This window comes from Gorilla gorilla, chromosome 10 (genome assembly GCF_029281585.2).
Source record: "Gorilla gorilla gorilla isolate KB3781 chromosome 10, NHGRI_mGorGor1-v2.1_pri, whole genome shotgun sequence".
Classification (NCBI taxonomy): domain Eukaryota; kingdom Metazoa; phylum Chordata; class Mammalia; order Primates; family Hominidae; genus Gorilla; species Gorilla gorilla.
Window position 1 is genome coordinate 135621768 of NC_073234.2, and position 27659 is coordinate 135649426.

The 27659-nt window shown below is 55.2% G+C and overlaps 1 protein-coding gene across 10 annotated transcripts in view; it reads right to left on the reverse strand.

The window, feature by feature from the left end:
- The window catches only part of PXN (paxillin), a 55135-nt gene that overhangs the window by 4344 nt on the left and 23132 nt on the right, over positions 1-27659 (reverse strand). The window contains exons 1-12 of one of the 10 annotated variants that reach the window (XM_063694396.1): positions 11594-12344; positions 9383-9609; positions 8950-9065; positions 8082-8218; positions 7768-7969; positions 6842-6977; positions 4425-5309; positions 2072-2347; positions 1504-1812; positions 794-895; positions 335-505; positions 57-230 (exon numbers count right to left, since the gene is read on the reverse strand). In XM_063694396.1, coding sequence (XP_063550466.1) covers positions 57-230; positions 335-505; positions 794-895; positions 1504-1812; positions 2072-2347; positions 4425-5309; positions 6842-6977; positions 7768-7969; positions 8082-8218; positions 8950-9065; positions 9383-9609; positions 11594-11600 — 2742 coding nt within the window. In that variant the 5' untranslated portion in view covers positions 11601-12344. Of the gene's footprint in view, positions 1-56; positions 231-334; positions 506-793; positions 896-1503; positions 1813-2071; positions 2348-4424; positions 5310-6841; positions 6978-7767; positions 7970-8081; positions 8219-8949; positions 9066-9382; positions 9610-9874; positions 9955-11593; positions 12345-27659 lie in introns of those variants that run through there. The other 9 variants (XM_063694397.1, XM_063694395.1, XM_063694398.1 and 6 more) reach the window with 9 other exon arrangements.

The following is a 27659-nucleotide window of genomic DNA, read 5'->3' on the forward strand; positions in this document are numbered from 1 at the left end:
GCTGCGGTGAAGCTGGAATGAGCGGAAGCGGGCGCGGTGCCGGATGAGGAACTCACATCCAGGATGGGGCCGTTGCAGTAGTAGCAGCGCGGGGAGAAGAGGTTGTGGTAGTCCTTTTCACAGTAGGGCTGTCCATCCCGCTCGAAGAAGTTCCGGGATCCGATCTCCTCCTGGCAGTGGGTGCAGACGAAGTGCTCGGGGTGCCACGTCTTCCCCATGGCGGTCACAACCTGAGGAGGAGATGGAATGCGGTCCAGGGCCAAGGCCAGCCCTGGAGCACCCCCACCCCTGCAGGAGTCCACTGGCCACACCCCTGCCCACTCCCCCTCATCACCTGCCCGGCGATGGGCTTCTTGCAGGCCCCGCAGACTCCTTTGGCGACCGTGGCGACCCCCAGCTTGTTCAGGTCAGACTGCAGACTCCCCAGCATGCTGTCTAGCTGGCTCCCGGGCTTCGGGGGCCCCCCAGGGGGTGAGCTGCTCCCTGTCTTCCCCTGGGCCATGAACTGTGGACACAGGGAGGGGGCTGGTCAGGACTCCTGAGGCTCGGGGTACGGTGTCTGGCAGCACAGGGATGGGGGTACTTTTCTCCCTCCTGGACAGATGAGCTGATGGAGACAAGAAGTACAACCTCCTCCAGGGGCCAGGAGCCCTAAAGTGGGAGTGACGTCAGCAGGACTCCTGGTGGTCGGAGGGGCCCACCGGGGTCGGAAAGGCTGAGGGCACCCAGCAGGCATGGCCAAGCCCAGGGAGAGCACGATACGCAGGACACCCAGCCCAGCCTTGGCACTGACCCCTCCCTCGTCCTGCCCTCCGGGGCTGCTCTGCCCGCCGTCCCGAGGCCAGCCGGCCGCCCAGCACCGCTCCCCATCCGCTCTTTGCTCCAGGCCCTGGATCTTAGATAGGGGAAGAGATGAGGATAAGAAATCTTTTTTAAAAATTAAGAAAGAATACAAGACCTTGTCACTGGACTAAAAGGGAATCTAGGATGAGATCTGAGGGTTTCTTCCCCACCGGCAGGACCAAAATTGGGGGAAAAAATCTGGAGAAAAAGAGCCCTGAGAGAGAGGCCCAGGGAGAAAGGAAGGACAGGGAGGGGAGTCGACCAAAGGCAGAGGAAATGGCAAGGGGAGGTGGCCGGGCTCAGTGATGAGGCCTCACTGGGCGCTGGGCCTGGGGGCTGGAAGGGAGGAGACAGGTTTCTGGTCTCCCTTCTGGAGTGGCTTCCTTCCTCGATGGGAGCCCGGGGTAGTACCGAGGACCAGTTGAGGAAGGAGCAGACACGGGTGGACCCACAGAAAAGCAAGAGGGCAGCGGACCTTCTGAGTGGGGGAAGACCGGGGTCAAGGTTTACGGCAGGACTGTGGTTACTGTGCTGGGGCTTGTGGATGGAGGGATGGAGGGTATCTGTGTATGTGTGTGTGCATTTGTGTGTGTGCAGAGTGGGGGATGGCTCAGGCATTAGGGCAGGGGACAGAAAGGGAGGGGCTCCTTTAAGGCCTGCCTGCATCGGGGGGAAGAGCGGGTCCTCATCGGTCTGGCAGCCCACGGACCTCATGGTGTGGGGTGCAGGAGTGGGAAGGGCAGGGCCCTGCACCCCCTCATCATGGGGCTCTTCCCCTGCACTCTGGACCCCAGAAGAACCACAGGTATAAGCTGAGGGCCCCAGGGGGGAGGAGGCGAGCAGGCTGGGCAGGGGAGAAGAGCTGCTGGCCGCGGCGTCTGTGCGATGCTGGAGCAAAGGGACAGAAGGAGAAGCCAGGACAGAGATGGTTCTTCTCAGGGGAATGGGAGAGCCAGGAGGGAAGACAACCTGGGGAGAAGAAAGGAGGGAGAGCGATGAGGAAGAAATCGCCAGCTCAGCCCACAGGGGTGGGGGGACCTCCCCAGGCTCCCCCTGGGCCTTCCCACTCTGCACCAAGAGTGGGGCCAGTCTTCCAAGGTCACAGGAGGCAAGAAACCCCCACCCTCTCCCCAGATCTCCCCTCCGGCCAGCACTGGGGCCAGGGAAGAACCTGGACCCCAGGTGCTTGGCTCTGGCCCAGCCCCAGCCATGGGCATCTCCTCGCCACCTTCTCTACGAGCTGCCCCCCGGCCCGCTTCCCACGTGGCTGCACAGTGATGATGACGCCCTCGGTCAGCCAGTCCTGGGCAGAGGGCCCCGCTGCCTCCGCCGGCTCCTCTGCCTCAGGCTGGATGCCCAGCCGCCCCTGCAGCTCCGCGATGAGCTGTTCCTGGGATGGGGTCCTGCTCAAGGTGGCAGGGTCCAGCCGGCGGCGAGGGGAGGGTTCCCGGGACATGGGGTGTGCGTGGCCAGACTCCCGGCTCCTCCTGATCACAGATCGGATCTAGGGGGAGGGGGAGGGGAGGCTGTCACCGTCCCACTCCCAGCTTGCACAACGCTGCTCAGGCCACACTCAGATGCCTCAGGAGAGGAAGCACAAAAGAAAACCACCAAAGAACCAAGCGGAGGTGGGTGGAGGCACAGGGAGGGGGCAGATTGGACCGGTGGAGGTGGGTAGAGGCAAGGGGAGGGGGCAGATCGGACTGGCTCCAGAAGCACAGGCTGCGAGCGAGACCTCTGACCCAGCATTCACCTCTAAGTTGGCCACTGACCTTGGGCAAGACACTTAATTGCCATGGGCCTCAGCTTCCCCTTCCTTAAAATGGAACCACAAGATTTTCTTGGCTTACCGCACAGGGTTTGCACAAGAATTATTCCAGAGGATATAAGTGCATGCCCTTGACAAGGCATACGGTTTTTTCTTTCTTTTTTCTTTTTTTTAATTTATAATAGAAAAAGTCTTTCCTTCCAGGAACTTTTTTTGGGGGGGGGGGGACGGAGTCTCGCTCTGTCGCCCAGGCTGGAATGCAGTGGCGCAATCTGGTCTCACTGCAACCTCCGCCTCCTGGGTTCAAGAGATTCTCCTGCCTCAGCCTCCTGAGTAGCTGGGATTAAAGGCATGCACCACCACGCCTGGCTAATTTTTGTTGTTGTTGTTGTTTGTTTTTTTTTTAGTAGAGATGGGGTTTCACCATGTTGGTTAGGCTGGTCTCAAACTCCTAACCTCGTGATCTGCCTGCCTCGGCCTCCCAAAGTGCTGGGAATACAGGTGTGAGCCACCGTGCTCAGCTAGCCAAGAACTTTTTTAACTAGTTTTTTTTTTCTTATTTATATTATTATGCTATTATACTTGTTGGTAGTGTTTTGGGGGTTTTTGGTTGTTTCGTTTTGTTTTCCAAAGAGGCATAAAGCTTGGGGGATTTTTTTTTTTTTTTTTTTTTGAGACAGCATCTTGCTCTATTGCTCAGGCTGAATGCAGTGGTGCGATCACAACTCACTGCAGCCTCAAACTCCTGGGCTAAAGCCATCCTCCTGCTTTAGCCTCCCCAGCAGCTGGGACTATAGGCATGTGCAACCACGCCCAGCTAATCTTTAATTTTTTGTAGAGACAGGGTTTCGCTGTGTTGCCTAGGCTGGTCTCAAACTCCTGGGCTCAAGCGATCCTCTTGCCTCAGCCTCCCAAAGTGCTAGGATTACAAGTATAAGCTACTGTGCCAGGGTGAGGCATAAAGTTTTTTGTTGTTGTTGTTGTTTTGTTTTTGTTTTTTGAGACCGAGTTTCGCTCTTGTTGCCCAGGCTGGAGTGCAGTGGTGTGATCTTGGCTCACCGCAACCTCTGCGTCCCGGGTTCAAGTGATTCTCCTGCCTCAGCCTCCCGAGTAGCTGGGATTACAGGCATGCGCCACCATGCCCAGCTAATCTTTTTGTATCTTTAGTAGAGATGGGGTTTCTCCATGTTGGTCAGGCTGGCCTCGAACTCCCGATCTCAGGTGATCCACCCGCCTCGGCCTCCCAAAGTACTGGGATTACAGGTGTGAGCCACCACACCCGGCCCGGCATAAAGTTTTAATTTAAGCAAAAAGCAAGTAATAAAAGTACTGTCAGCCACCTATTGAGGGACCACATGCTGTGTTCTAAACACTTCCCAGGAATTATCTCATTTAGGTCTCCGGACAATCTTGATGGAAATTCTCCCCACTTTACAGATGAGAAAACTGAGGCCGAGGGAGGGGGTTGCCCAAGGTCACAGAGGTAGCAAGTGTTAGACATGTGGTTTGTATCTAGGTCTATCTGGTTCCAAAGTCCATGCTTCTAACCATTTCACCACATCAGAATGTCAAGGCCAGCTCATCTGAAAGGAAAAAGCCTTAACAAGGCAAGAGGTGGGTTGACGCTATGAGAAATGCTGGGTCCACAGAGTCCACTGCCAAGTGCTGACTGTCAGGTCCGGCCACAGTGTCTCAGCATTTTCTGCCCAAGCAGACATGCGCAGAGTGGGAGGCTGCATGCAGTTAGCGAGGAGCGGCCCACACTCAGACCCGCCAATGGCCATGCCCAGCAGCCATGCGAGCTGGTGCCTGCCTGGCCAGAGGTGGAAATCCTCTCCTTGGTGCTGGGTGTGCCCATGGCCATGGCACATGGAAGCTCTGGCTGTTCCTTCCCGTCCTGGGTGGCAGCTTCGGTGGTGCCCTCTGGGCTCCTTGGGGTTTCAGGTCCCTGGGTTGGCCTGGCCACACTTCCCCTCTCGGTCATCTTTGCACCTAGCTGCTCCGTGGTAACTGAGGCAGAGGAGCTGCTTCCCAGCCTCCTTGGCTCTGGCCTTGGCCTCTCCTGCTGTAGGCCGTGTTCCTCCGTGAGAGTCCAGGTATCTGGGAAGATGGCCTGCCGGTCCACTGCCACTACAGCTGGCTCTGTTACTTCTTGGAAGCTTCGAGCGGCTCCAGAGGGGGGCATTCTCTCAGTCCTGAATACCTCCGAAGCCCATGGCCGCTCCCATGTGGCAGCCAAGGCCTCCTCTGGGCATGAAGGGCTGGCTGGTGGCCCCTGGGGCTCCCCAGGCTCTTGGAGAGCTGTGCTCCCAGCACAGGGTACAGTGTGGCAGCGGGGAGCCCCAGAGAGCTCACTTGTGATGGTCGGCAGGTGCCTCCAATCTCGACCCTGACTCTCTGTGCCCACTGCCCACAGAGAACCCTCCACAGAGGGAGACCTTGAGTTGAGGGTGTCAGGCATCACCCCAAGACCAGCCAAATCAAGCCAGCTGGGGGCTACAGGAGGTAGAAGGCCTCGTCCACTCTGCTCAGTACAAGGGAACTCCGGAGTGTGGCCCTGGCCTCGAGGGGAGAGTGTAGTGGTGGGTGGCAAAAATACAGATGGCATGGGAGGAGGAGAAGGAGGAAGGGAGCAGTATGAGGACGGAGCAGAGCTGGACAGCCCCGGGGCACTCAGAGCCACAGTGGAGGAGCTGGTCTGGAGGAGAAGAGAGAAATGCAGAGGGGAGAGGAGAGAGAGAGATGAGGGGAGTGAGGACGGCTGCACCCTGCAGGCGGTGGGCTCGGCCTTAGGGCTGACCAAGGTGGCTGCAAAGCTGACGCACAGGACTGACCCTTGAAGGAGACCCAGACCCCAAAAAGGCTTCCCTGGGCTTTGCGTGCTTAGCCCTCACCAAACCCAAGCAAGAGAAAGCAGCCACCAAGCCGTGCCTGTGGAGCCACCCAGGGAGGGTATGAGAAAGAAAAGACCATGGTGAGGTGGACAAATGGGGAGCCAGGTGGCTATGAAAGACAGCCCCAGGCACAAATGGAGGGAGAGCCAGCCCCAGGGGGCTGCTGAACCCGCCTCAGACACTGGCCCAACTCGGCCATGTCCCTCCGGACAATCCCAGCTTTCCTACACCCCAAGTCCTCTACGTCTTCCAAGTCCTTGCTCCAGGGATCTGACTAAAACCACTGCTGCTTCTCCTGGCATCAGGACACAGGCTGTCTGAGAAAACGGCAGCCTTAAAAGCACCGGGGCACAGCTCCCTCAGGCCAGGCCCTGAATCCAACTTACTTGCTTCTGACCATGGCTGCTCAGAACCACTGGCCTGGAGCTGGAACTATAGCACGAAAGGGTCACAGGGCCAGGCTCAACCCTCCACCCCAGCCACACTCCTATCTCCCACCATGAAACCTCAGCTGAAGGGAGGCTAGGAGACACCATCAGGGCCAAGGGTGCAGGGACCGTTCACTGCCCTCTCACATTCCCTAGGTCATGCCCCAAAGGTCTCCAGCTGACCCACGTGGAAGTGTGAAGTCAGCAGCTGCTGGTGAGTTCTGTCAAAATCAATCCCCATGGAAACACTGAATCCTCTAAATTAAACATCTCAGGCCTGGCAGGACTGGGGAGGCCCAGCAGGGGAGGGGAAGGGCAGGTACCTCGTGCAAGCCTGGCCCCATGGTTTCCCACAGACACGCTCGTGGGAACTCAGAGGCCCTGGAGGGCGAGAGGGGACAGGAGAAGAGTAGCAAGGGAGGCTTGTGGATTCAGGATCAGAGGCAGAAAGAAAGAGGATGTGTTGAGGACAGCTAGCGTGGGAGATGGGGCTCCAGGGCAAATGACCTCCCAGGCACAGGCTCCCAAGTCCCACATGGCCCAGCAGAGAATGCCCTCCCCTACCCAGAGCAGCCATCAACACAAGGTTCTTTGTCCCAGCGTCCCAGCCTCCTGATCCCCTCGACCTGAGATGCTGGGAGCACCCAGGGAGGAAGGAATGTCCCAGCTGAGCACTTCTCCAGCTTGTCTGCCTTCACTGGCTACTGCAATCCTCAGGCAGGCTGACCCGGCCCTCCCTCCCCATCTCCTGGCATCACAGCAAGGCCAGGGCATGACAGTGTCCCTGGCTCAGGGGCAAGGCACCCAAACACTGAGATGCCAAGGTCCAGCTACCCACACTGAGGTAAGGGAGGAGAAGGATGAGGGAGGGGCGGCAGGGCAGGGAAGATGGAGGGTTCACAGGGCACCTTGAAATCCGACAGCGAAGCCATCAGCTCGTCCAGCTCCCTGGTGGCAGAGGAGGCCGAGATGCGTGTCTGCTGTTGGGTGGAGGTGACGCGCTGCGGGCTGCTCATCTCGCCCTGGTTCACAGTGATGGCAGGGCTGCAGGGTGGGCACAGCATCAGTGGGGAGCCCACAGTCAGCCCCACACTTCCCGGGGATCAAATCGACCTCTCACCTCGGACACTGGGGTCTCACCATCCCCAACCCCAGGGAGGTCCACCAGCTCCCTGTCTCTCCTGTAGACCCATCATTGGGTCAGAAGAAAGGGCAGTTCAATGGCACCAGGAAGTGCCAGGAAGACTCCTCTAGCACCCAGCCCAAGTGAAAGCTGGCCTGCGAAACAAGCCCAAGCGCCCTGTGTTTCCTCCACAACACTGGACATGGAGGTGAGGCTACTGCAGTAACACGACGGCACTGGTAAGAGCTCGCGTGTTGGGCACTCACCATGTGTGCCACGCACTACACACCAGAAACCATTCCAAGCGCTTTACATGGATTACTGGTTCTCACCCTTATTGAGGTAGGTGGTCTTATTCCAGTGATCCCATAAGTTCTTGTCCCATTTTACAGATGGGAAAACCAAGGCTTGAGAGCTGACAGTAACTGTCAGAGCCAAGATGTGAACCCCACTGTGTGGCCCCAAAGCCTGTGCTAAGAGCTGCTAAGCTCCAGGCGCCCTCAGCCTGCACAATGTCTGTCCTTTCTGACTGGCAGTGACTGGCTGAAGGCAGGGATGGTGTCCATGTGACTCACCACTATCCCCCCAGTGCCTGGCAAACGGCAGACACGGGAGGGAGTGGGTGATACCAGGGCTAAGGGGACAGACACTGGACCCGGGGCAGGCTGGGCCAGCCCTTCCCCACCTGGGGAGAGCCCAGTGGGTACTCACACAGGGCTGGGCACGGAGCTCTCCAGTTCATCCAAGAGACTCTCCACACTGGGCCGCACGTCCTCCAGGCCCCGGCCCCCATTCCGCTTAGGCTTCTCTTTCGTCAGGGGCCCAGCTTTGCCTCCCAAGGGGCTGTTAGTCTCTGGGACACCATAGAGGGGGCTCAGGGCCCCAGGAAGCGGGGGGCTTGAGTTGGCCTCATCTTGCAGAGAGGAGAGAAAAAGGCTGCTCAGCCCTTGAGCCCTCCTGGGATCTAGAGGTCAGCAGATGGGCCCTGGGCCCTGGTAGACCCTGCCCCAGGGACCCGGTCCTACCTGCAGGGAAGCCTGGCTGGTTATGCTGTACAGCGTTCAGTTCCAGCAGCAGGCGGTCGAGTTCAGAAAGGTTGCTGCCCAGGGACGTGCTCATTACGGTGGGTGAAGGCTCAGCTGATTTCTGCTTGTTGGGGAAGCTTTGAGAGGCAAAGGAAAGAAGACAGTGAGAGATGCTTTCTGGCCTTGTACTGGCTTGGCAGTTCCCAGATTCCCAAGGAGAACAAGGCAGAGGAGATGCGAAGTCTTCCCCCGCAAGAGGACAGAGGGTAGGGAAGGGATGTGGTAAGAAGAGGGGAGGAGGCCAGGCACAGTGGCTCACGCCTGTAATCCCAGCACTTTGGGAGGCCGAGGCGGGCAGATCATGAGGTCAGGAGATTGAGACCATCCTGGCTAACACGGTGAAACCCCATCTCTACTAAAAACTAGCCAGGCGTGGTGGCAGGTGCCTGTAGTCCCAGCTACTTGGGAGGCTGAGGCAGGAGAATGGTGTGAACCCAGGAGGCGGAGCTTGCAGTGAGCCGAGATCACGCAACTGCACTCCAGCCTGGGCGACAGAGTGACAGAGCGAGACCCCGTCTCAAAAAAAAAAAAAAAAAGAAAAGAAAAAAAGAAGAGGGGAGGAACGAAGTCTTGCTTCAGTTCCTCAGCTACACGGAGATGCTGTGATAGCCCAGAATGTCCACTGCATGGAGATGGCACTGATGAGGTAGACGGGCCCACCGACAGGCCTTCTGCAGCTTAAACCAGAATAACCCCACGAGGCCCAGTTGCTATGCCTGCTCCCGGGCCTCCGCTGCCTCCCACCCTGGCCAGGTCCCTGAGATTTCTAAGCAGGAGGGAAGGTGCCCTGGGCAGACTGGGGCAGTACCTGTAGACGTGCTCCTCCTCACCCACTCGGGAGCACGGAGAGCCAACACCGTCCTGAGGGTTGGAGACGCTGGAAGTTTTGGCACTGGAGCCGTACACAGGTGATGAGGACTGAGGCTGCGAGAAGGAGAATGCTCAGAGGCTACCCCGAGGGGAGAAAAAGGAACAGGGGCCAGGAGCAGCTCCAGTCACCCCCAGGAGGCTCCTGCCCACAGCCAGTCTCACCAGGGAATTTCCACAGTTGGGCCAGGAGACCTGTGATTAACCACTTGGTCACTGCTCCACTCACGTGGTGAGTGGGAAGAGCAGTGTCTGGTTGGGAAGGGTCGACTGCCCCAATTCCATTCCATCCCCTGGCTCCCTAAGCCCCTGCCAGCTAAGTTCCCTCTGTCCCCCAGCCTCCTTGGCCTTCCCAGCCACTGTCCCCGCCTCACCTGCTGGTGGATGAATCGGGAGCCACTGGGCTGCCACTGGTCTAAGGGGTCAAGGATTGTGCCATTGAGGGCCTCGCTGGACGGGGGTGGGGGGACGGGGGGTGGCACGGCAATCTCCTGGTATGTGTGGTTTCCAGTTGGGTATGAGTAGGGGGTCTCCTCCGACAAGAACACAGGCCGTTTGGAGATGTGGGAGGTGGTAGACTCCAAGTCCGCCAGCAGGGCGTCTGCAAAGAGAAGGCACGGGTAGCAGGTGAGAACCGAGATCCTGGGGACTCTCCCGTGGCAGGGCCCTCCCTGCCTGCACCTCAAGAGTTAATGCCTTCTAGCACCTGCCCCACCCATGGGAGAAATGACCAGCCTTGGGACAGGAAGCCACCAGCCCCGACCAGCCTAACCAAGAGCCAGCTCCCAAAGCTAACTTCTTCTGGCCACCCACGAATGAAAGTGCTCTAGAGGCAGGCTCTGGGGCTGCCCTGTGGGATCTCCTACCTCTGGGAGTCAGGCACCTGGCACTGCGTTCCCTCCTGACAGGGCCGCGCAGCCGCGAGTGAAGTGCCTGTCTGGAACTCTGAATCTGCAGGGCAACGCGGAGAGAATGGGCGGGAGGGGCCCCACGTCACAGGGAGGGGCCCTGGCTGTGCCAGGCCCTCACTTGATTTCTAAGAGCTTAGGCTTTCCCAGCCCCCGACTGGAAGGGGCACTCAGGATGGTCCCTGCCCTCCTAACCAGGTGGAAGCAGAAGCCCAGGCTCCAGGTTCCTCCTGAGGCTCCAGGCTTATGGGGTAAGGTGTGTGGGGAGGTGGGGGCTGGAGTGAGGCTGGTGCAGCGGTCCCCACCCCCTCAGTGAGCAGGGGGCAAGACTGCTCCATTGGCTGTTTCTGCGGAAGTCTGGCAAGCAGCCCGGCCCCAGAGGCTCCAGGCCCCCACTGTTCTGCTTTTAACAGTGGCAAGGGAGCCAAATCAGCCCTCTAGTGTAAGCTTCCATTACCCTGGCACCTGGCAGCCAACAGGGGGGCACTAGGTCTCCCCAATCTCCAGAAAAGAAGGGTATAGAAGGGCAGGAGTAGGACCTGCTGACCCCCACTTCCTCCGTCCCCTCCTGGGACCCTCAACAGCCCCACGGCTCAGACAGCCTGGCCCTGGATGCCACACCCTCATTCCTGCCCCGTTCACAACTTGCTTGCTCTCAGCTCCCCGGTAACCTGCTGGGTCCAGGGAGCTGACAGCTTGATCCCTAGCCCTCAGGATAATAAACATCTAAAAAGCAATGGCTGCATTTATTGCCACTTATCAGTAGCAGGCAGACTGCTAGGCATTCTAGCAGCATGTACAAGGTCTCCGTTAATCCCCCTAATACCCCCTGTAGCTGGAATTGATTCTCCCCAAAGGGATGAGGAAAGCCGGGCTTGGAGAGGCAGAGGTCAGAGGTGTTTGCTCCGAATAACAAAGCCAGTGAGTGGCACAATTGTCTGACTCCTCAGAAGCCCCAAACCCCAAAAACCTGGCCTGTAAGAGGCCACTATGACTACCAGATGATGCCATACTTAAAGGGTTCAACTTCCTGAATGTTGGAGGCCCAAGCTGTGAGGCCTGCCAGTGTGATCCTTCCTTGTGGCCTTGCTCCCAGTCCCCCAACCTGTGTTCAGAGGAGGGAATAGAGAAGCAAGGCCCTCACCCAGGGCCTCAGTCTATGGGGCCACACCTTGTCCCAGCTGCCTGTCCTGATCTCCTACCCTCAAGGCTAGCCACACCTACCCCATGCTCCTGCCCAGATGGACAGAGGGGATGTCTGTTCCAAGGCCCAGGACCCCGGGTCTGGTCGCCTGACCTCCAAGGAAGTTCAGGTCCTACAGCCCTCCCCGCCCTCCGGGTCCCATGGAGGAGGCCTGGCTTCCTGTCTCTAGCAAACCGGAACTAGAGGGAGTTGGTAGGTATCTAGGTAACGGCAGAAAAGGAACCAGTGTCCAGGCCAATCCCCACGGCCTCTCCAGGGCCACACCTGCTGTCTTGGCTTCACGCAGTGTCCTCATTTCCTCTGGGCCCAATCAGCAATGGGCGGATCCCTCTTTCTCCACCATGGGCAGGGCCAGCTAAGAAACCCCACAGGACTCCCCAGAGCAGGCAACGAATGAGTGCAACCCCAGTAGGGGGCAGGAGCAGCTGCCATCCTTGAAGGCCCACTGGGGCCAGGAGCTTCACCTTTGTTACCTGCCATCCTCACAACGCCACCAGCACAGATGGTATAACTGCGGTTCAGAGGCAGAGTCACATCCCACACTGCCAAGGCTGGATGAAGTGACAATGCTGGACTCTGATCTCAGGTCTCTTGGACTCCAAACACCCAACAGAAGACAAATGGTCAGGCTTCCTTGTCAAACATTTTGAATCAGGGACTCCACCAAACGCCCGCTCCACCACAATGTGATTCTAAGCCTGGGCTTTTGGTTTATGGATTGGATTCGGGTTTACAATGTCACCAGGCTCTTGGGAGCACAGATCCCTAGGCTGGTGAAGTATTGGTGAGAGGATGTAGTCCTGGGGCACAGAGACACAAGATCACTCATTCTGAGGTCGAGCCAGACCTAAGTTCAAGCGCCAGCTCCCCTCTCTACCATCCATGCCACGGGGCAAATCGCTTAGCCTCTCAGGGCCTGTTGTCTCAGTAAGCTCTTGAATAACTCTGACCTCAAAGTACTGGTGTGAGGTTTATAAGGACTAGCAGGTACACTGGAAGCTGCAAACATCAGTTGCAAATATCAGGCTCTCCAGACCCAAGTCACTCTGCAGGAGGAAGCTCCATAGCACATTGGAAGCTTCAAACATCAGATCTGATTTGCTCTGTAAAATCCAGAATAAGGTCTTCCTCCAAGGAGAGCAGTGTAGGTAGGATGCAAAGTACTGACTTCTTCTAAGTCTCCTAAGTCTTTTCTGGGTAGAATATGAGCAAACCATGAAAAGGGCAACCTTGAAAAGAAAAGCAAAGTAATAAAGTAACATTCAAATTGTAGCATGTCCCAGCCTGGGCAAAACAGTGAGAGCCTGTCTCTACAAAAAATTTAAAAATTAGCTGGGTGTGGTGGCGCATGCCTATAGTCCCAGCTATTCAGGAGGCTGAGGTGGGAGGATCACTTGAGAACAGGAGTTGGAGATCGGCTTGGGCAACACAGTGAAACCCCATCTCTACAAAAAATTTAAAAATTAGCTGGGTGTGGTGATATGCGCCTGTAGTCCCAATTACTCAGGAGGCTGAGGCAGGAGGATTGCTTGAGCCCAGGAGGTCAAGACTACAGTGAGCTACAATTGCACCACTGCACTCTAGCCGGGGTGACAGAGCGAGACCCTGTCTTAAAAATAAACAAACAAACAAACAAACCATAGAGTGCAGATGTCAGGGAGAAGGCACATCATTATTCAGTTTTCTCCAAAGTTTTGTCTATTTGAGGGACAGAGAAAAACCCCAGCAAGTCCATCCACCAGCCACAGGGTCTCTGGTATGGCTTCCTCCTCTCTCTCCACCCTTTATTCTCACCTAGTGATTTGGACAGGCAAGGACTAGGCAAGAGGGGTAGGGGTTGGTGCCTCCAAACCCCCCACAGACTCCTCAAGAAAGAAAACCAGAAATATAGGAGGCAAGCCAACAGTAGACTCCTAGCTTTACTTTGATTTCCAATGGGTGCAAATACCTGAGACTTCCCCATAGGCTGCAAAATGGTTAAGGGTCAGAGTCCCCTTGCAAGCTCAGCAAACGTCCCCCCTGGTTTGAGCAAACAGAGCCGGCAGACAATGCACACAGGAGTCCACTTGAAGGCAGAGCCCCATCCCAGCGGGGTCCCCCAGTGTCCAGCTCCAGCCTTTCCCTCTGCTCTAAATATTCCTTCTACTCATACCCCAAGGAAGGTGTCAGGCTATCCACTCTTCAGAGAAAATGGTACCCACTGAAACCATTCGAGACCAGGAATACACCCTCCCTTCCCACATGCTGGGAGGACAGATTCCAGACACGCTGCTCGGAAGTAGTCGGGAGACCTCATTCAAGTTAAGGAAGGCCTCAAATTTCCTTGGCATTACTCTACTAAGTTTCCAGGTCCAGGCCTGGGGCCCTCCAGACCCAAGTCACACTGAAGGAGGAAGCTCTCTCTCTGGGGCTTCCCAACCACTTTCTGGAGGAAACCCACCCTGAATTCTGCAGGTTTTCTGTGTCTCTGGGCCAGCGGAAGTATGCAACATGAGGAGGTAGGCCAGGCTGTCTCGAGGCTGAGGGCGGGCTAGGTGCAAAGTCCCCAGCGAGCCATGGGCAAAGGCCACGGAGCTATGTCCTGGCTCCGCCCTGGCGAGGAAGGGGTGCAGACTGTCTGCTGCTCCCCACCAGAGGGCACCATTGGCCCATCAGCTTCTTGCCACTGGGTAACCTCGTGCAATCTTGGAATTTTCTAGCCGGGGAAGACTGGGGAGCCCCTGGCCATGGGCGCAGTGGGGAAGTTTCTATCCTTAGAGAACAAGGCTGAGCTGGAGGAACACAGCAAGCTACTGGGAGGAACACAGGTAGCCTGGTATCACTTGAAGGCACAACCCAAGGGTGACATGCAGGGCTCTGGAGAACCAGAGGGGTGCACGCCTTCGCTTCCAGGGCCCTGTGCAAATGCAGCACCGTGTGCACCCCTATCTGCACCCCATGGCTGCACCTGGTCGGAGCAACAGCATGGAACAGCTGCAGCTTTGGGTCGGGAGGCCACCCTGGGGCAGGTGGCTGGGCAGAAACAGTGCACTACGGCCAGGCTGAGAGGAAGAAGCCCTTCCCTGGGCCTCAGCAACTGACTGAGCGTAATCCTTACAACCGGTGGGAGCCGCTGGAGGGTTAAGGTACAGACACCCTCAGCCCACTGCTCCGAGGAGGAGGGGACCGGTTCGCCTGCATTCCAGGGCAAGTGCTGCAGCTGCGTCCCTCACATTCCTGTACCCACCTAGGGGCTCCGGGTGGAAGGAAACCTGGGTCCCCTTGTACCTACAATGGGGGGATGTCCCCCAGACTGTGGCTCTGGGGACCCCAGTTGATCCACTGACACATGGCACTCAATATCAGATTAAAGAGAATCAATTAAAACCTTCCGCCCCCACCCCCAACTGCAGCACAGAAACAAGCCAGGCTTCTTCCTCCTACCTAAGCCCCTGCCACTTCTTAGTGTGTGATAAAGACTATCAAGACCATAGGCCTGGAGCTGGACAGGTGCCAAGAGAGAGGAGATAAAAGTCCATCTCTCTGAGGGGGTGGGAGGACCCAGAGCGATTCCATTCTCTCCTCCCAGGCTCTGAGGACTTTCAGTGTTACAACTTGTACGGTGAATCCTCAGTCACCTGGGCTCTGCTCAATGGCTGAATTGCTCGGATAGGCTGCTTAACTGCTTTTGTGCCTCAGTTTCCTTGTCTGCCCAATAGGAATTCCACCATTTTACTCACAGGATTGGGATTACATGAGAAAAAGATATAAAGTGCTGACTTAGCACAGTGCCTGGAATACAGCACACAGGAAATGGGAGTTGCTAAGTAGATTACAAGCTTCTTCCCAGAGAGGTGTTGAGCCCTAGGAGGGGAAAGAAATCACCTCCCCGTCCTATCCAATCCCTGAGGGCAAAGGGTGCTGCCCTCTAGTCCCAGATCAGCAGGAAGCAGGTAAATGTGGGGCATGGAGCCAGCTTTTCCATCCCTTCTTGGAGTTTACAGGCTGCCCTGCCACACCAGCCCCAGCGCCAGGGCCCTGTGGTCCCTGCCCACCTTTGCCATTCTGGACTCCTCCACCAGCAGCCCCAGGCAGAACTAGAAGAGGTATAGTCCTGTGGCCCTCAGGCGGCGCCCCACCTTAGCACACCTTGCATTCTCGAGGCCTGGCCCAGGAGAGGCCCACGTAAGAACAAGGTATTTTCCAGCCACTTCACCCATCTTCTTCTGCAGGCCAATTTCACTCAGCTTTCATTGCCACAGGCAGGGAGCGGCCAGTGCAGCTTCCTTAGGAGCTGACAAGCCAAAGGAAGGAGCAGCAAGCACCGCCCTGAAAGCTCCAGCACCAGCAGCAGCGGGCTGCCATAGCACAGGGGCCTTCCCCGCAGCCCTGGGCCAGCTGTCCATCCCTGCCATCTGATAGGAAACCCAGACTCCCAGAGAGACAAGTCCCTGTCCTAGGGGGTCTGGGGATGCCCAGCCTCATGGCCTGTCTATCCTGTTGGGTCCAGAACTCTGGACAAGGGAGGTTCCCAACCCCCTGATGACCACCTGGGCAGCCTTGGTAGCTCTGAGTGTCAGAGAAGCTGCGGCCTCCTTACAGTTGCCCACGCTCAGGGATATAAGCAGTGAGCGGGGCTTGGCCCTTCCTAAGGAAGGAGCTATGTAAACAGCAGGACCAGCTCAGGGATGGTCTCATCTCAGCCCCTTTGGTGAGACTCTTCCAGATTAGGAAGGAAAACAGAACGGGAAGGCGGGTCTCCCCCCTCCCCCTGGCTCCAAGTTCCCCTCCCCTCCCCTCCCCCAGCCCGGAGCACATGAGCAGTTAGAGCAGAGGTAATCTAATCCGCAGCGGGGTGCTTTCACTCGGTGAGTAAGTCCCCAGGAATGGTGAGCTGGGTATATTTATCCTGATAACCGTCCGTCCTCAGTAAGGGCCAATCCACAATTAGGCCAGATCCACTCTGCCCCACCCACCCCCAGCCCAGGGACCTAGGGCCTGGACACTGACTAGGAACTCAGTCTCCTTGAGGGGCCTTCCCTGCCAATTTGGGTTCTTGTCAACTGTCTCCTCTCCAAGAATTAAGCTCCAGAGAGCAGGGGCCTTGTCGGTCTTGTTCGATGCCATATCCCCAGCAGCTAGAATGAATGGCTGAATGACAGAGGGGCTATGAAGAGGAGGAGGATGGGGAAGCAGCAGTGAGCAGAGCAAACAGCCAGTGCGGAGGAGGGGAGCCAGGATGCCCTGATCCCAGGCCCAGCGGATCAGTGGGGGCCCCTCAGCGGATCCTCTAACCTCTCTGGATGTCTTCTCTATCAAGAAAATGGGCAGAACCCAATTTGTCCCCATTCCTAGTAGCATGCTCTGAGGAGGAGATAATACGATTATGGGTGAGATTTATATAGCACCTTTGAGCTCTTCCGAGTTAGTTTAAATCCAAGATTCTGCTATTATCTGAATCCCAGACAGGAAATGCTCTGCTAAGAGGATGGATGAGAAACGATCAATACCATAGTGTCATTTAAATATTTAATAGCCATGCCTGGAGGTTACAAAGACTCAGCCACCAATTCTCCTCCGCTGACTCATGCCTCACTCAACAGGAACTGCATTTTACGCTTACAGCCCTGAAGGAAGTGTGGGCTGGGGGGTGACACACAGGAAGCCAGGGGAGAAGGCCCGGGAGTCTTCCAGTCAGCCGCCAGGGGAGGAGGGAGTGGTCATTTGGATGAAGTGGTTCTTCCCCAGGCTTCCTACAGGCCTAGCTTAGGAGGGTGGCTTCCTGTATGCTGACGAGCTCTTCCTTGCAGAGGGTGACACAATATGAGTGTGCAGACAGACTGGCTTTATTGGCTACCTGGCTTGTGCCCAAGGTCACAGGGCACAGGTAACCGGAGACCCGAGAGAATAATGGCTGCAAGGCAACTCCAGCAGTCACCCTGAGCTCCAGGCAGAAGACCAACTGTGCCAGGCCCATCTGTACCAGGCACCCACACAAGGCCCACCCATCAGGCTCCTGGCTGCAGCCACTTCCCCATCAAATTGGGCTCCAGGAGCTTAAGCAACAGCAGGTGAGACAAGGCGAAGGCTGCCCAGGTTGACTCTGAGCACTTCTATGCATCTGCCTTAGGCTACAGGCACAGGAGTTCAGGCCAGGCTGGCCAAACACCAGAGTCTTTATCTTCTTTTTTTCTTTTTTTGAGATAAGTCTTGTTCTGCCACTCAGGCTAGAGGCCTGATCATAGCTCATTGCAGCCTAGAATTCTTGGGCTCAAGGGATCTTCCTGCCTCAGCCTCCCGAGTAGCTAGGACTAAAAGCACATGCCACCACACTAGGCTTTTAAAAACTTTTTTGTAGAGACAGGGTCTCGCTATGTTGCCCAAACTGGTCTTGAACTCCTTGCCTCAAGCCATCTTCCTGCCTGGGCCTTCCCAAAGTGCTGAGATTACAGACATGAGCCCACCATGCCCGGCCCCAGAGTCTCTTTCATATTGTAAATAACTCATCTCTCCTGTCCAGAATCAGTGGACCCTCCCTCCTCCAGAGGTCCCAGAACATTGTGGACACATTTCATTGGTCAGATGTCATCCACCTCTTTAGGACGCCCAGAGATGCTAGACCTTTTCAGGTCAAGTCCAGGGCCCCATTCCAGGCCCAACTCACAGCTCCTTCAATGGGTAAAACCCAGATTCACATACAAAAAGACAGCCTCAAACCCAGGAGACTCATGGGCTGGAAAGGTTCTCAGCTGTTCCAAATCGACCCCAGCCCATTCCTGCAATCTGGGCTCTTCCAGGCAAGTTGATCTGTTGCAGAGCAGGGCGGCTCCTTGGGCCTCTCACCCCTGCTAATCACCAACAGAGGTTAGGAGGGGCTCAAAGTGAGTCATCGTCCCACAGAGACCCGAACAAAAAGTTCAAAAGTTTGCCTGTTCCTGAGATGAGCTGCAGTTTTTTTGCGATGTTTGTGGATTTCATAGCATTAGTTACCCACTCTTTGATAATCAGGTTCTCACTAACCAGCCAGCACCTTCCCCTTTTTTCAGGCAGCAAGGTCATTTCCCGAAGTCAGCTCTCGCTTGCCTGACTTCCCCAGTTCTCTTTTCTAAGTCCCTTTAATAGCTCCCACATTTAGCTGGTCACTAAGTCACATCAATTCTTCCTTCGCGGGGCCTCTCCCTGTCATCACTTGCCTCCCTTTCCTTTCATCACCACAGCCAACCACTTGGACTAGCATTCGAATCCATGCTCAGTGCCTACCTGAACTTGACTGCAGCCCCCTGCCCTGGGTTCTCCCAATCTAATCCTTCCTGCAGACACCATCGGCCCGAACTTCTTGGCACCCAGCCTTTTTGGGGCATGCCTCACACTTCACTCTGGCTTCTCCCCCTAGACTGCAGGTCCTCTGTGGGCAAGAACATCCTCCTGCTCCTGAATCCCCACAGCATGGATACCCTCATAGGCCTCCTTTTTTTTTTTGAAATGGAGTCTTGCTCTGTCAACCAGGCTGGAGTGCAGTGGCATGATCTCGGCTCACTGCAGCCTCCACCTCCGGGGTTCAAACGATCCTCCTGCCTCAGTCTCCCAAGTAGCTGGAACTACAGGTACACACCACACCTGGCTAATTTTTGTATTTTCTTAGTAGAGTCGAAGTTTCACATTGTTGGACAGGCTTGTCTCGAACTCCTGACTTCAAGTGATCCACCCACCTCGGCATTCCAAAGTGCTGGGATTACAAGCATAAGCCACTGTGCCCGGCCCTCACAGGCCTCTTAGAGGGGCTTGAATGAATGTGTGCAGAGCAAGGGGTGGAGTTATAATACTCACCCACTGTTGCCCTCTCTGCCTATAAAACAAGGTCAGAAACCCTGGGGATGGCATTCTGTTCTTGACCCTCTCAGAATATGGCCCCAAACTAACCTTCACTGCCTCCTTGGTCCCCCTCACTGCAACCCATGTCTCCAGCCAAACTGGGCTCCCCGCTTCCCTTTTCGCCAGCGTGCCTTTCTTTACAATACTGAATGTGTCCCACCACTACCTCTATCATCGTTCACCTGGTTTGAGCCTCTCGCACAAGGATATCCATACCCCCAGGGGACAGATGGAAGCCAGGGGTACAGGAAGCCACCTCAGGATAAACCCAGAACACTTTGAGGATCAAATGTACTCAGGGGCAAGAAATGTAAATCATTGTCTTAAAACAAACAAGGCTACATTATGGAGTCAAATGCAAAATGCAAGTGAAATCGTAAGATAAAAAGAGAGGCTTCAAGGCCTGCATGGTGGCTTATGCTTGTAATCCCAGCACTTTGGGAGGCCGAGACAGGGAGATTGCTTGAGGCCAGGAGTTTGAAACCATGTTGGCCTGGCCAACATGGTGAAACCTCATCTCTACTCTACTAAAAATACAAAATTTAGTTGAGCATGGTGGTGCATGCCTGTAATCCCAGCCTCTTGGGAGGCTGAGGCAGGAGAACGGCTTAAACCCAGGAGGCAGAAGTTGCAGTGAACAGAGATTGCGCCACTGCACTCCAGCCTGGGCGACAGAGCAAGACTCTGTCTCAAAAAAACAAAACAAAAAAAAAAAGATAAGATTTTGCTCTTGGGGACTTTGGCAAACAATTTTAAGCAGCACCACAAAGCCCCCACTGTCCACACATAAAACCACCCCTGCCCATATCACAGATTTGGCTGGTCTGGTGTCGTTGGGAGCTGGGATGGTCACACAGTTCTTTGGACACCCTCTGGGCATCCCACCTGCATGGCAGTGTGGTAGAGTGGAAGGAATGGGCCATCTAACAGTGAGGAGGATGGGTTCAAATCTGCCACTCACTAGCCTGGGTGACCAGTGACAAGATCATTCTGGGCTTTTGTTTACTCAGGCACCTCATAGCGCACAGGGAGTAATGGATGAAAAAGAATGTGAAAGCCATCCTGGTGGCTGGGGTAAAATAAACGTAAGCCTCCCACTCTGATACACAGGAGACACTCAGTCAATAGATCCACATCACTGATTTTCATCTCCCTTAAGGCCAGCAGGGGGAGGAGTCGGAGCCAGGGACTGCAGCCAGGGATCCTGGGAGCTGTGACAGGTTGTCACTAACTCAGCCTTCTTGCTGAGCAAACCACTGACCTCACCCTTTGTGTCTCGGGTTCATTCCAAGTCCTCCTTGGAGAACATCAGCTGAGCCCAGGCGCCTCCGACTCACTGCCTAGCAAGGACAGAGGCAAGCGAGGGAAGCTGCAGGGCCCCAATGCCTCCACCCCCACCCCATCCCTACTGCCTGCCGGGAAGTCACAGCTGTCTGAGAGGCCTGTGGCTTTGAACCCAGAATCGCGACAATAGAAGGAACTGCCCAAGCTCCACGGTAGCTCCCAGAGGAACCCAGGAGAGAGCAGCCTCTGCTCCTGCCACGGAAGCTCTGAGCCCAGCAGAGTGCCAAAAAGGGATCCAAAGACGGGGCTGCGAGGCTAGAAAGCAGCTCAGGAGGGGGTGAGGAGTGGAACAACCCTTCCTGAGCATCTACCAGGAGCCCAGCCTTGCAGCCCCATTTGTTGCCAGAGATTAGAATGCAGACACCCAGAGCCGCCCCATAAGGCCCCACGAGGACAGCGCTGCCTGACTGCAGAGATCACCCATGTTCTTCCCAGGATGCCCCACAGGGACAGGAATGATCGCTTTCAGCAGCTGTCCCTCCTCTGCTCGTCACCACTCTCCACTCCCACAACACACATCCCCAGAGCCCCCAGAGGAATCCAAAAAGGCGGGCCTGCTGGGTTCCGCTCTACTGCTGCCCACTCCAGGTCTCCTGTTCTCTTTTCTTTCTGCCTCCTCCTCACCCTCTGCCTCAGGAGGGGTCTTGAGCCACAGAGGAGCCCCTAGTGGTGGTACAGAGAGCTCAAGAATTCTGAGAAGGCTGGTGCACTCCATGTTCTGGTCTAACTTGTTGATGTGCAAGGTCGACGCGCACAAGTGTTTTCCCCCCGTGCTACGCTGCTTGTGGTCCCATCTGAACCTCAGGATGCAAGATGGGCCTGCCCTGGGAACCAACCTCTGACCTCACAGAGATGACATCAGAATCATTAAGAGACACACAGGCAGACAAGGGACTCCACTGTAGGCACCAAACCAGCCAACACGGGACAGCCAGCAAGACAGCCAGCCTAGATTTTCCAACCCACAGTCAGCATAGCTGTTCCCTTCAATGGACAGCCACATGTCTCACCCAAGCACTTTTCCCACTGAGCAAAAAAGTAGGCAGTTCCATGTCTTGCCCTCTATACTGCTGTTTTTAACTACTCTGTGTCTGGGCACAAGAGGGCTGCAGACGGCACAACACACTGGGGAAACACAAGCCTGAGCATAGAGCTGTCCTCAGCCACTGGCTCTCGACCCTGACGTGCAATCAGCCATGAGGTGTGCCACCAGTCCTTGGCTAATCATCATAAGGTATGGACATCTGCAACTGATTTTTTTCTTTTTTTGAGACAGGGTCTTGCTCTGTTACCCAGGCTGGAGGGTGGAATACAGTGGCATGATCACAGCTCACTGCAATCTCCACCTCCTGGGCTCCCACCTCAGCCTCCTGAATAGCTGGAACTATAGGTGTGTGCCACCATGACCAGATGATCTTTTTTTTTTTTTTTTTTTGTTATGGAGACAGAGTCTCACTCTGTCACCCAGGCTGGCGTGCAGTGGTGCCATCTCAGCTCACTGCAACCTCCACCTCCCGGGTTTAAGCAGTTCCCTGCCTCAGCCTCCCGAGTAGCTGGGATTACAGGTGCCTGCCACCACACCCAGCTAATTTTTGTATTTTTAGTAGAGACAAGGTTTCACCATCTTGGCCAGGCTGGTCTTGAACTCTTGACCTCGTGATCCACCCACCTTGGCCTCCCAAAGTGCTGGCATTACAGGTGTGAGCCACTGTGCCTGGCCCCAGCTGATCTTTTAATTTTATTTATGTATGTATTTATTTATTTATTTGAGATAAGGTCACACTCTGTCACCCAGGCTGGAGTGCAGTGGTGTGATCATAGCTCACTGCAACCTCAAACTTCTGGGCTCAAGTGATCTTCCCACCTCAGCCTCCCAAGTCATGAGGGCTACAGCACATGCCACCACACTTGGCTAAGTTTTCTATTTTTTGTAGACAGGGTCTTAGGATGTTGCCAGGGCTAGCCTGGAACTCCTGGGCTCAAGCGATCCTCCTGCCTCAGTCTCTCACAGTGCTAGGATTACGGGCATGAGCCACTGCACCTGATCATTGCTTGCTTGCTTATGTATGTACGTGTGTGTGTGTGTGTGTGTGTGTGTCTGTGTGTGTGTGTATACACACACAGAATCTCACTTCTATTGCCCAGGCTGGGGTACAGTGGCATGATCACGGTTCACTGCAACCTCTGCCTCTTGGGTTCAAGCAATTCTTGTGCCTCAGCCTCCCAAGTAGCTGGAATTACAAGCATGTGCCAACACGCCCTGCTAATTTTTATATTTTTAGTAGAGATGGGGTTTCACCATGTTGGCCAGGCTGGTCTTGAACTCCTGCTGGCCATTGCTTTTATTTTGGAGAAAATAAACTGAAGTGGGTTCAAGATGACTCCATGACCATCAGCCCCACCCACATGTGTTCCAGTGCATTTACTTGAGTGAAAGAAAGAGCTAGGAGTGCAAAGAATGCCAGACACACCCTCGGTGTCATCTGAAGGCTATGTCCTGGCAGCGCACCATTTGAAACCACTATCATAGATGGTCACGAGTGCTGAGAAGAAGTGGGGGAGGGGAGTCAGGCTAGCTGCCCCCAGAGTGCTCCCCGAGCTGACCCTCAGTGACCCTTTTGCCTCCCTAGAAGTGTCTACGTCATCCAGCCCTGGGTCTTCTTGGGCACACAAGTTTTGGAAGCCATCTGCTGATTTCAGGGCTCTAGGAAATGCTGAGGCCCCTTGACAGCTGGCGTCCCCACAGAGAGTTGGCACCTCCTGAATAAGGAGTGGTCTCAGGAGGGCCCATCCCATGCACAGAAGCTCCAAGTCTCGTCTCAGTCCCCCCACCCCACTGAGCTTTGTAGGCTCCCCAGGCACAATCACAGGCAGCAGGCCTGACCCAACCCAGGGCGCTGGTGGGATGGCATCACTGAGCTACAAAGGAGGAATGCCCCGGCCACTGTCCTGAAGAGGGCAAGGCCAATTTCTCCGGAGGCCCGGAGCCTTGCCAACTCTCCACATGGGGAAATCTGCCTCTTCCTAGACAGGGAGGAAGCAGATGGAGCTGCAGAGTCACGCTGGGAAACCACAATAGAAAAAAAGGAGAGAAGATATTTTCCTGAAACAAAAAGCACCCAGGGAGACCTCTGGGCTTTCAGTCTGGCTGGTGGAGTTCACGTGTAGGTATATCAAGGTGCAGGGGAGAGGGATAGGGTGGGAACAGAACTCAAATGAGACCACGTCGTAGTTAGCCTGCAAGAAGCCCACTAACTCCAAAGCTGAGGAAGCAGGCCAAGCAGATGCCAAGCCTCGTGGGTAAACTGAATGGAGGTGCCTGTGCCTGGGGGTTCATGCAGCACAGAGGGTTCCAGGGCTCCAACCAGGCTTGGCTGGCCTGGCCTCCCTCCACCATGCCCAGCTGGCTATGCCAGGGATTGATGGGGAGGGGGTACACACCTTGCCCCTGGTTTGGATTTTATTGCAGGAGACACTCTGGGGCTCCGCAAATCCAGCCCAGCAGAGCCAGAGGGCAACAGCAGTACGTGGCCGCAATGCCCAGAAACACCACACAGAAAGTCCCCATGTACACACGTGGAGCATTCCAGAAGGTTGTTTGGAAGTTGGATTTTGAGCTGTGGAGAATGTCTTCTAACAGAAACAATACTCTGAGGGGAAACCGGGTGACTGTTCAGGTAGACTATTTACATCACTAGCTCCAGTGGATGCTAGGTTCTGCAGTGTCTGCAGAGATTGCTGTCTTGCCATGAGGTGCTAGGGTGAGCCCCATCATTCCTCCTTCAGGCAGTACCTGCTCTGTGCCTAGCTATGTATGGGGGGCACAGCTGTCCTTGGACGCTCCTAAGCTAAACTTCCCAAGGACAAGAAATCCCATGCTTCTGCGCCCTAACTACTGTACTGCAACACAGGGAGCTTCGTGGTCAGCTAGGGAACTTCTGACGGGAACCAAACTGTCAGGTGGGGCTGCTCCTTCTCCTCCTGCCCATCTTTATGTTCAGAAAGGAAATGGTCACCAAAAAAGCCAGGGAGCTGAGCAAGCACCTGTCCCACTACTGCCCTTCCTGGTGCCACTAGTTTCTCCTTTTTAAAGGGTGAAAGTTTCTGCTGGGTGTGGTGGATCACGCCTGTAATCCCAGCACTTTGGGAGCCCGAGGCCAACGGATCACCTGAGGTCAAGAGTTCCAAACCAGCCTGGCCAACGTGGTGAGACCCTGTATCCACTAAAAATACAAAAATTTAGGCCAGGCGGGGTGGCTCACGCCTATAATCCCAGCACTTTGGGAGGCTGAGGCGGGTGGATCACAGGTCAGGAGTTCGAGACCAGCCTGGCCAGCATGGTGAAACCCCGTCTCTACTGAAAATACAAAAAATTAGCCAGGCATGGTGGCGCATGCCTGTAGTCCCAGCTACTCGGGAGGCTGAGGCAGGAGAATTGCTTGAACCCGGGAGGCAGAGGTTGCAGTGAGCCAGTATCGTGCCACTGCACTCCAACCTGGGCAACAGAGTGAGACTCCATCTCAAAAACAAAAACAAAATTAGCCAGGTGTGGTGGTGCATGCCTGTAATCCCAGCTACTCAGGAGGCTGAGTGAGGCAACGGAATTGCTGGAACCTGGGAGGCGGAGGTTGCAGTGACCTGAGATCACACCACTGCACTCCAGCCTGGGTGACAGAGCGAGACTCTGTCTCAAATAAATAAATAAATAATAAATTAAATTAAATAAAAAATCTGAGCTAATCTGAATAAATTGAGAGATTTCACATGAAAGCCAGGATTTCTGGCTTCCCAGGATCAGTCAGAAGAGCTAGCTAGCAACACTGGTCTGCTTGGCTGCCTTCTTTGGAACAACATGAAATCTAGCTCCCTTTTTTTTTTTTTTTGGCCCACTTCATCCATTCACATGACCTGCCTGGCCTCTGCAGGTAAGTGAGTATGCAACAAAAATGTAGCACAGGTTTTGTTGCTGAACTACGTGGTTTCAGGTCCAGCTCTGCCACTGGCTAGCATGACACCTCTTTGAGCTCAGTTCCCTCATCTATAGAATGGGTATAATAACTGCCCCTTATATAATGGGGATTGTGGGGTTCCCAAGCCTCACTCAAGCCATTTAGAGGAACAAATAAGATAACAATCATAAAGCAGTCCTGGTACATCACAAGCACACAGCCATGCATATCATTAGTGCCTATCTCACCAGGTGACAGGTGACAGATGGGGGATGAGGAGCTGTCCCACCCACAAAGCTGACATCCCTGATTGCCCCCACCAGAGCAAGTGCATGCCCAGCACTGCAAGCCATAAGCAACTGCAGAGAAGGTGCTCTGACAGGTGTCAGTTAGGTAGTCTGACTCTCCCACAGTGGCTCCAGAGTCATCTGTTAGGACACTGGGACCAGACCATCAGACTGTAAACAAGATCTGGGCTAAAAAGCTGAGAGGCTTTGCAGGACCCAACCAAAACAGCAATCTCTCTCCCTGGCTTTGAAGCCATTCCCAAGTTCAAAGGGTCACCAAGTGGATGCATCTGGAGGCCCCTGCACTCGTGGTGTGGGAAGCTCAGTGCACAAGCCAACAGGAAGAAGGGCACTGCTGATCCTCCCAGGAGTCCAGTCCAAAAGCTGGCATCGCAGCCCCACAGTGCTCCCAATGACGCAAGTGCCAAGAAAGGAGTCCAGGGATGGCCCTTCTGAAGTCTCTGCCTCCTAACTCTGCCAGAGCATTCGCCATTGGAACATCGACATTGACCCACCCAGGACTGACTCCAGAGGCCCTGAGTGTCAGGCATAACAGTGCCCACCCACTCAGGGTGGCCTGCACCTGGCCCCACAATCCACCCTCTTCCTGCTGGCTCAGTTCAGCTCCCCACCCCTGGAGCAAAAGTATTCCACATTCCCTTTTTTTCCCTTTCAAAGGGAAAGGGAGGAAGAGAGCCCCCCAAGGGAGCTAAACTTTATATCAGAAGTCTTAATCTGGCATCTGGAGCTGACCCTCCTGGGGATCTGTGGACCACCTGAAGTTTCACTACCATGTCCCTACCACACTACTCTGGGGAGAGATCCTAATAGTCATGGCCCAAAGGGGTTGGGAATCTGAATGAAACCACTGCCCTAGGCAGGCCTAACAGTGCACCACCCTGCCCCTGTCAGATCACAGCTTGGTCCTTTGAAGACAAGTCTGATCACTAGGGGCTGAAGCTGAAGCTGCCTCATCTTCACCTCAATCCCAGGTGATCGGAATTTCTGGAATGGGACCTGCCTGGACACTGACCCAGGCAGCAAACTCCAGTGAAGCCACCCCAGTTCAGGAGGCACAAAACAGATGTGGCCTCGCTTGGGTATCCAAGGCAGAGCCACCTGCACCTGTCTCACGTGCCTCCTCCAAGACCCTCCCTCCGACGCTCTCACTGGGACAGCCTCACCTTTACTAGTGATGGCTCCAATCATGTTCACAAACACATAGTGTGCACGGGCACTACGCTGGGCATGGGAGGGGCAAATATACAATGCCTGTCCCCGGGGAGCACTGACTAGTAGGAGACTGTCATAAACAAGGGGCAGAAGGCCCTGAAAGCGGCAGTGGGCCAGGAGGAAAGGGGAGGGGCTTTCCAGGCAGAGGTGGAAAACAGCCTGGGAAAGTGCCCAGACAGAGGGGATGGGAGCTCAGAGTGCAAGTCCCAGCTTGATGGAAGAGGAGTCAAGGGCCGAGGGCCCACTGGGGAGTCTGGACTTACAAGGGCAAGCCACAGAAGGAAGGCGGTCAGCAGCAGAACAGCAGGACCAGGCTTGCACTTTACATCACTCAGGCAGGGGAGATCAGAGGGAGGCAGGGCTCAACTGGAGGAAGAGCAAGAGTTGCAATACTCTATGTGAAATCAGGTAAAATCAATGTTACCTGGAAACTGAGTGGATATGGAGAAGGAGTGAGGAGTGCAGGATGCCTCCCATGTTTGTTTCCTGCAGGAGGGATGGAACAGATGAGACAGGGAAGAAGGTCTGCGGCGGGGGTCAGGTAATGACGGTAACAAGGATCAGGAGTCACACCAAGAACAGGCAGAGCCACAGGGTTCCCTGAGCCAGGGCCCAAGGACGTTTTTCTCTGGCCAAGGCACCTATCTAAGTAACAGTTTGTTAAATTATATGGTACCCTTCTCCTGAATACAAGTTGTTCTCCCTGTCTGGCTTTGGGAGAACCTCAGGAAGTTGCATGCAGCCTGCTCTGGGAATTCTCAGAGTGTTCAGGAAGACCATGGGCTCCCTTCCTCTGCCCGCACCCATCTGCACTGAGTCTGCCTCTGAAATTCAAATACAAAGCCAGCCCCATCTCTGACAGCGGTTCTCCAGGA